The following is a 9,642-nucleotide window of genomic DNA, read 5'->3' on the forward strand; positions in this document are numbered from 1 at the left end:
GCGCGTGCAATCGTTATTAGAATGCAAGGTCGGTACTACAGTTTTATAGATCTTAGTTATTCTCGCGTGGTGGGAAAACAACTTATTAGTAACCGCTGGGTTAAAGCAATTGCATTTAAGTGTCTTGCCCAAGGACACATACGGCTACAACTGCGGCAGCGTCGGGCATTACTCGTTCCCTTTTCTGAAAACGAGCGCTTTAACCTCTGTAGCACGGCGCCAAGCAAAACTGATAAGAAAATGCAAAAGCAATTAATCACTCTGTTAAATCGTTAAAATTGCACGAGTTCATGCAGAGCCGATTACAGACGGTTTGGAATTTGAAATTCTATATTAATACCAAACATTTGGTTTTGATTGAAGAGTTCAATTTAAGTACACGGTAAAGCATGCGAGATTAAACCGCACTCGGAGCACGCGCGAGCGACAAGACGTGTCTAGTTTACAAATATAAATCATTCATTACTTTTTAAGTATTGGTATACTAGCAGTGCCGTGGGCGAAGGACTCCGGTAAATCTTGTCGCGAAATTCTGGACAAGATTTTGGGAGATAACGTTGCTTGCACAGGGACGTATGAACGCGAGCGTTTCAGCAACCCAGGGTACTGGAGCTTTGCCAAGGCAAATTACTTTGCGAGAAATACTTGGTAGAATTCATGGCGACAGAAAATGAGCGCGAAATTTAGTGTGGTGGAAAACCTTAAAGGGGAACTGAAGTTATGTTAAAATTTTGCGTGAATATAGCCTTTACTAATCTGAATCTAACGATAAAACGGTGCGGTTTTAAATAGATAATTTAGTATTGTATATTCTGGTTAGTGAAGTCTACCAGTACACCTTTTGTAAAAAAATAATTTCAGTTTCACTTTAAATAAGCATTCGGTATGTGTTCGGGGTGGCAATCATGCCATAAGAATGACGTTATATTTTAATGCACATATTACGCGGGCTAACCGCGTATGTAGGGGTACTTTCACTTGAAAATAGATAACACAGCTCTGGTGGTACTTTCACTTGAAAATAGATAACACAGCTCGTAACTGTTAATTTTGGGCGTCTGTGTTTTGGGGCAAGACGGTTAGCGGACGTTGCTCCAACCCAGTGGTCACTAATGGAACAAAATAAACAAAAAATAAACCAAAAAGTTACATACGTGGTAACGCAAGCGGGCACGATGTGTATGAAATAAAACACCTGTTTTATACCGACTGTCGTTACTTCGCCGTAAAAGTTATATATGTGGTATTGGTAACGCATAAGCGGGCACAGTATAGATAAAATAAAACACCTGTTTTATACCGACTGTCGTCCCCGCCACGCGAGGATAAATAAGTGACATTTATTCATTTGAACGCAGACGGACGATTTGTAGTGACAGTAGCGGACATCTGTCTTTATGCATGAATTGGCAGTGTAAAACAAAGCCAGTATATCTGATTAGTCGTAAATCCACATGCGATAAGGCACGTAGCATCTGTCTGTCTATAATCGAAAAAATAATAAAGAAGAAAAGGACCGGCTAGTAAAAGTCACGCATTTTGGGAAATTGTAATTGAATTTTGATTTCTATGTATCTTCAATCTGTCAAATGAGTTGTATTTTTTTAGAAGTTAAGTTCTATAATAAAAATATATGAACATGAATACGTATATCGTTCTCGTGGAATACGATAGCGAAGATTAAATTAAAGTCATAGAATGTTACGTATTCGAAAGAATTTAATAAGAAACAATTTTTAATGCAGTTTTTATTTTATCTGTAGCGTGTTTTAACGGTTATCGGCTGTTTCGTAATTTATAGTGGGGTGGGGGAAGATGGGACACCTGTTTATTCTGTTTTCTCTTCCAATTTGGTAGTAAGCAAAAAACATTCAAAGAATTATGAAACTGTATGTTCACAACTCCCATGCACCGTAGTTAATTGTTTAAAACACGATCAGGTTATTTGGATATTATGTGCTAAAGGTGTCCCATCTTCCCCCACTCTACTATATATCTTTTCGTTGTTAAATTTGATCTTCGCTATCGTATTTAAAAATTAAAGTTATGTTATTGAATTTAACGTGCAGAAGACAACACACAAATAGGGATGCACATTACAGAATTTCGAATCCTTTTGTATTCGAATCTTATTACGGGATTCGGTATTCTGTTTAATGACGTCATTACACGTCACCTCATATACCATAGTAACAATTTTTGAAACTTATTAATTTTGAAAAAAAATATTTTTGTGTTTGTGGGACTTTCGAGAGTAAACGTTTCGTAACGTCTTTTCATAGCCTGCTATACGTTTCATGACGCAAAAACTACCCAATAGTACAATTTTTGATCATTTTACAGCTCATGACCCAACAAGGCTGCTATGAAAGGGTCAATAAACTGACTTTTTTGGGTAAAATTTCTTTTTCCTATAAATATAAAAAGATTCGAAATTCTAGATTCGGAATTCTAGATTCGAAATAAAGTATTCTAGGATATCCTAGAATACCTAATTATTCTGTAATGTGCATCCCTACACACAAACAACAAGCGACAATACAGAAACATTCGTTCCGTTTAAATGTAATTTATATTCACTTTGCTTTGCCGAACGAAATTCCGTATTATAAGCTAGCGATACGACATTGTAACATAAGTAGGCACTTGATAATATCTGCTAGAGCAGTCATGACAGCATACACTAGGTCGGTACTGTTAATTCCCCTTTACATAAGAACGGATCGATGAAAACAAAGCGTTTAAATTGAAAGCACGCGACGATTCTGGCGTATTGATTGAAAAGTCACTTCTGCAATGACGAACGCGTTGGAATTAAATCGAAATGGAAATATCTATAACAACATACACTGTACAGCGTTGCCAAGTCGTATTAAAAATACATTTACCATATGAATCGTTTCTTGTCGTTTTTTTCAACTAGTACTGTAGGGTAAGATGGTATACCGTTAGCAGTTAAAACCCATATTTCTGGGACATTTTTTAACATTAATAACGTTTTTCTTTTTATCTTACCCCACCCTACTATACAATGATTTAAAGAAACTAATATATTAAACTATAGATGCATTCATTTCATGATTCCAGTTAAAAACCTTTTATACAGTCAAATAATAACATTAATAACTTTTATTTACCCCTTCGATTACGGTAGCAAAGATTTAGAACTATTTTAAACGAAAATACAGGATATAGCGACGAAACAACAGTTGTTAAAACGCATTAAAAACATATTTACATTTACTTGGTAAAAAAGCGTAATAAACGGTACATTTATAAGAATAAATATATGTTTCAAATTGGTGATAAATCAAAATTAAAACCAGATTTTTTCATGAAACACATTTCGTCTCGATTTATTAAAGCTCTGCTTTCGTTTTTCGTGGAATACAGCTACACAGAACGTATCGGTACGGTATGCGACGGAAAATTACTGATAAGAAACATGTTATATTAATAAACGTCTGTAATATTACATTGCCGTACACCAATCAACGTAATGCAACACGAACGCTTACACGAACGTTTAATATAACGTCGTGCTAATTTCGCCGAAACTTTAGCTTTGTATTGGCGCGCTTTCAAAGTAGTTATGTACGTGTGTGCGGTTTAAGATTACATACACTGTTGTAACATACCAAGTTCCTGGTTCTATAAATACAATTTCATCATACTCATAGTACCGTGGGTTAAAATGGGATATTGTTAGGTCCTAAATCCCATATTTCCTGACCTGGTTTGAGCAATGACCAACGTTTTTTTAGAGTTGTAAGAATACAGTTATATAATTCTGAAAACATTCTTTGTTTTTTTTACCAAATGGGACGGTAAAGAGAATAAAAATGTCCCATCTTACCCCACCATACTAAACGTTTTCTTCATATAATCAAAGTTACAGCCACGTTAAAAATAGCCCCGACTAAACGAGCGTGTGTTTGGGCAGTTTAAACTGGTTTAAAGCTGTCAAAACTGGAAGATATATGAGGTCAAAGTGACTTAAAGATATAATATGTTCCCTACGGGGCGTAGGCGTTATAAAGAAAAGGGAAGTGAAAATGGAATACCACTAACACTAACCGACATACGACTTAACCCGCCCGTTGCCTCTCGTCATAGGGCAGAGCTTTGCCAGATATGCTATGACTTGCAAATCATCAGTGTGTGAAGCTAATGCAAAAGGACTGACATGTCCGTGTATTGGGTGTAAGTGTTTAAACAGGTTACACGTTACAGAATACAGATTTTATACAATGCTATAACTAAATATTTGGCCTAAACCCGAGGTCCCACGGCACAGCTTGCTGTAGGATATAACCCATATAGATTTAAAACAAGTCAAATAAGTATTATATAGTGGGCTGGAGGGAAGATGGGACACCTTTTTATTCTATTTTCTTATCCAATTTGGTAGTAAACAAGGAACATTCAAAGAATTATAAAACCGTATCCTTACGACTCCCATAGACTGTAGCTAATTGTTGAAACACGATCATGATACTTGGGTAATATGTGCCAAAAGTGTCCCATCTTAACCCACAGTACTATATACCTTTACAAATTATCCTAATGGAATATTAGCACGTCATAAGAGATTATACAACTCAAGTTAAACCATGTAATTTTGACTTGTAATACAGTTGTTATAACACACGCAAAATTTATGAGGTTTTTAACCTCAGCTTTATTTGTTCAATACTTTGTGTATGCTGTTGGTAAATATGCCCAACAATGTATGCTTTGGCGCAATTCCATACACCTTGCGTGCGTGTATCATTAACCTAGTCCAAAGTCACTTAGGGATAAGTGGCTGCTATGCACACAACGGACCACGAAAGTTAAAACACCTCGGCGCACTCGAGCACTCAGTCGTGGTGAAATTTGACACCGTGACGTCACTAACGACGCATTTCAACGAAGTATGTCGGATGCGCGCAGTCGAGCTGGGTTTTAAAGCAATCTAGGCTAAAACGAACCAAAGGTGACATGCATTCCGTGCACGATTATGTAAGCAAAAATGCACAATGAAAAGCGTCAGATTAGACACTATTGTACTAAATATTATTATTGCATATTTTAGTTTAAACACGGAAATCCTATGGGTTTAAAATTCCTATTTAAAAATCGTTGCATTCGATTCGACTGAGCAGGCCCTTTGTTCTAAATCCTTTATTCAGAATTAGACACGCCGGACCGCGTTTTGAGTGAGCACATCGCTCTGTGACGTCATTTATCAGCGTTAAAATAGGAACAATGATGGATCGAGACCGGGAAAAGGAATTTCGCGACAGTTTGTGGCCGTAATCGAGTTCAGAGAGAGTTAAAAACGTTCACATTGTTTGGTTCTTAATACTGTATTGGGTTGTTATCACCCACAAAGTCACATACTTGGTAACTTTTCAGCGAGCATGAGGTGTATGAAACAGAGCACTTGTGTAATAATGGCTGTTGCCAGTCACGTGAGAATAAAAAAGCTGCATTATGTGGGAAATATATGTACTATACTGTACCAGTGTTTATAAATTATATCTACGTGTAATTCGACCCAATGCAACTACAAATGCCTCATTAAATTTACACGTCAACACAGTAAAAAACATACGTTTCTAAACATGCGTTTCTACATATACACAACAATAATACGAAATACCACGACAGCGATCTTCTTTTACGACCGCTACAAGCTATGTTTATAGCAAAGAGCTATAGTTTCAAACGAGCGCGCATAAAAAGCTATAATTCCCTTATGTAAGACGAGACGGGCGAAATCTTAAGTCGTCATACGAGAGGTGCTTGCGGAATGTTAATTTCGAGAGAGAGAAAACACTGCTTTGTTCACCCACTGTCTTGGAAATGTTAGATCATAACCTCTTTTATTGCCGATGACAGAGAACGTATTATTCCATAGCAGAGACTTTACATAGGGCTACAGAAGTTGTGCTAGGGTATAATATTGTAGGTAATACCTGTTGGGAAAAAAAGTGCTCTAAAATTTGAAAAATTTAAACAGGAAATTGTGAAATACTAAACATTAAAATTTGTTCTTATATATAAATTCCAAAAAATATAAATTCCAAATTTTGCTCTGTGTAAAGGACCTTAGATTTGCTTTTAATTGTAAGCCAGTATCCCAAGGGATGAATTCCATAGATAAATAAAACTCTTGGCTTCAAAAATATCACCACTTAACACATAACGCCTATGCTGCTTTGTAATGCCCATGAGAAAATATATCATCAGTAGTAAAATACTAAAATTTCATGCAGTTTTTGAATTCAACACTGGATTGGATTTACACTAGTTTATCTATTTGGCTTTTTTTTCAGCACAGAAATGTAGGTCAGTTAGAATTTTCAAAACAAAAAAGATTTCTTTAACACTTATATAAAAAACATACAACTGGCAGGAACAACATATACAAACATATTTTTACCAGCATTTTAATACATATTATATATGCATTACACTTAAATAGAACTTGCTTGATAACCACTTATAATATAAAACAAGGAGGAACATTCCCACAGAAATATATGTAATGATAAGATAACACCATTGCAATTAGTTTAAACATTTTCTGCTGAACTGGGCTAACTGATAATGAGCAAAAGCAATCATTATTGTTTTCCTTGTAATTGGTTATCACAGTTTAAAATTATAGCAATTGGTAACTTTTAGAAATTGGACTATTTAGTCAAAAGTCAAAACCAACAATCACACATCCAAATAATAAAATAAATATATATATATAAATATATATTATAATATTTATATATTGAAAACAAATTCCTGTTGCCACATATGACAATGACATCATAAATAAAAGTTTTTAAAAACAAACAGAAAATATAAACCAGCTACAAAAAAATTTAGAAACTCATAAAAAAAAGAAAACAATGCCAAATGTAATGTCATCAAATAAAGAAAAAAAGGTGCAATAAACATATATATCTATAATACAGTTTTTTGTCAAAGTCAAACATTTTACAAATTTCATTGAAAATAAAATGAGGCCAAGTGTGATGTCACAAAGAAAGGTTTCAAGTAACGCTTGATTGCACATGAGTGGAAATGCTTTGACGAGCGATCAAGCGGAACACATGTCTAAACAATAGTTGGGTCTATTCGAACACAACATTTTGAAACATTCTTGTTAAATATTTTCGCTGGCATTGTGTGAAAACAAAGCAACTAAATTAACTCTTATTTTAGGTCATTTCTGTTCCAGGCAGATATCTATCTAAATACCTAAGCTGACATGATGGGAGCATTTTAAAACTTGGTATAAGAAACTGAGCGTTACTGGTAATAATAAGCACTTAGATTTATGATTACATATTAGATAAAGCAACAGTATTTTATTTGAAAATTTCTGTTATAATTTGACAGAATGACATACTGATACATACATTAGTAACAACACGTAAATCTTAAGCTCATACCGTGATCGCCTTGCCTATAGATTAGAAAGCCATTACCGTTTACATTAATGAATAATGATGTTAGCAATCTCATTAATTTCTACATTGGCATACAGGCTTTTAGTAGTGTATGTGCTGTATGGTCTCATTCACATAGAATAACTAGCATACAGATACAAACACACCCTTTGTTAAACTGTTTAAAGTTAAATATGTGAAAAAGTGGTAATTACTAATTCACCAGACAGATTTGTATTTTTTGTGGTGTAGTAGAATTTGAATTGTGTCTTTTAAAATTTCCGCTCCAATTACAGGATGTCCATGGAATTTTCCAATTTTGTATTTTATATACAGAAAGGTTAGAACAACAATTGTATGCAATTGAATTTAATAGTATAGGCTAATATGTGAACTGTATACTGTATAGCATATAGTATCAATACATATAGTATCAATACAGACATGCATTTCTGGCATAAATTCCATGTATGCGTGCCTGGCCATAGAACATCACACATAAAATGATGGAAAAAGAAAAAATACATCAACACGTAAAACTACATTACTATAAAATGGTGGTAAAAGTATGCAGCAGAGACACAGAGGCCACTTGTATGTTCTGCTTAGTTGTACAAACATTTCTTTACAAGAGTTTTGTAGTGATAAGAGTAAAGATAAAACAACAAAACTAGCAGCAAAGTTTACAATGCACTTCAAGGGTTTTGTTTAAAAGGTTTTACTATGAGTCTATGACCACCTATCCACATGCTGCAATACTATTATTATTATTCAGACGTTTCGTATTATACAGACTTTTTTTTCAGACATTTCGTCTGCCATACAGTGAGACTTTATATTGGTATAGCATAACTGTATTAAAATATGGATACAAAAAGCTTAGGTCCACCAAAACAACCCTCTAAACCAAGTTTTACGCATTTTTGAACCATTTAAAAACATTTCAACAATGTATTTGCAGCTTTTTGTATAAACCAAATTTACTGCCCAGGTTTTAAGTTGTTGAATAAGCAGAATCAAGGAATATCAAAGGTAGGGCAAAAAAAATTTTTTGTTTTTGAAATACGTTTTAAGGTGGCTGTACACAGTATTCGGAATTCGTCCGATCTGTCTGTTTGGTCCGGATTTCGCTGCCGCATTCGGAACTCGGTAATAGGTTTGCATACGACTTTGCATGCCGGATACTGTGTAGTGTGTACAGCCACCTTTAGGCTTTTTGGAATGTCACCCAAGTATTTTTAAATTAAAAATTGTCACTCAAATGCCATTAAAGTCTTACCTTTTATCTTTGCATCACATTCTGCCAGAGGCTGTTTATCCTTCTTGGTGTTCATTTCACAGAGTAACTATTACTTGTCTTCGGTCAGAACTAACCTGAGCTGCTCATTTTATTCAATGTATTTCTCTTAAAGCAATTTTACCCTTTTACCTACTATACAGCATGGCGGCACCTTAACACAGAAGTTAAACTTATAAAAACAATAGCTTTTAAACTCTTTCTACTGGTATATACTCTTTTTGTTCTTAACAGAGTTCTCAGATCACTTATTATATTAAAATCTACAGTAGCAGACTTAAAATTAATGCTATTACTTCATTTTTATTTAACTTTTTAATGTACCACAAATGACATACCTCCTATTAAGAACTTATGTTATATTAAAATGATTGTATTCGAAACTAAACCATTTAATACAGAGGTTTTGAAACTATGATACATGTAACAAATGTTGTATTTATGATATAAAAGTCTTTCTTTGGTACTAGAGCAACTATTTAAGGTAAATCAGAGTTTTACAGAAAATGCAATAAAATCACAAATGTTATGCCCTGTACTGTGCAGTTTTTTAAATAAGTGAGTCTGTCACTCTCTGTGAAATGAAAAATGGTCTACAAGTAGTAAAATAGCCACTGTGCTACATAAATGGGGTATTAGACCTCTTTACAGAACAAAACATAGTATGTTGGAAAAGCAAGGTCAGGAACCCTATGTTCAGAACTTCACTTCTTAAAGTGGTTTTCCATTAAACACCAATGCTTTCAAACTTTTTAGGGTCACATTTTTATCTTTGGGACAACTTTGTAACAGTACAAATTTTATCAATTAAGATGCCATTGAGGAGCATTTTATGATCAACTACAAAACACAAGTAAAAAAAACACACAATATGAGAAAATCAATCCTATTGAACCATACCTTATATAA

At 34.3% G+C, this 9,642-nt stretch overlaps 1 protein-coding gene across 3 annotated transcripts in view; it reads right to left on the minus strand.

The window, feature by feature from the left end:
* Positions 1–8,910, minus strand: part of LOC149734642 (SLIT-ROBO Rho GTPase-activating protein 1-like) — a 38,972-nt gene extending 30,062 nt beyond the window's left edge. For all 3 annotated transcript variants that reach the window (XM_089879885.1, XM_089879884.1, XM_089879883.1), the window contains exon 1: positions 8,716–8,910. In XM_089879885.1, coding sequence (XP_089736011.1) covers positions 8,716–8,770 — 55 coding nt within the window. In that variant the 5' untranslated portion in view covers positions 8,771–8,910. The remainder of the gene's footprint in view (positions 1–8,715) is intronic.
* Between the last annotated feature and the right edge of the window lie 732 nt (positions 8,911–9,642).

This window comes from Ciona robusta, chromosome 6, assembly GCF_009617815.1.
Source record: "Ciona robusta chromosome 6, ASM961781v2".
Lineage (NCBI taxonomy): Eukaryota > Metazoa > Chordata > Ascidiacea > Phlebobranchia > Cionidae > Ciona > Ciona robusta.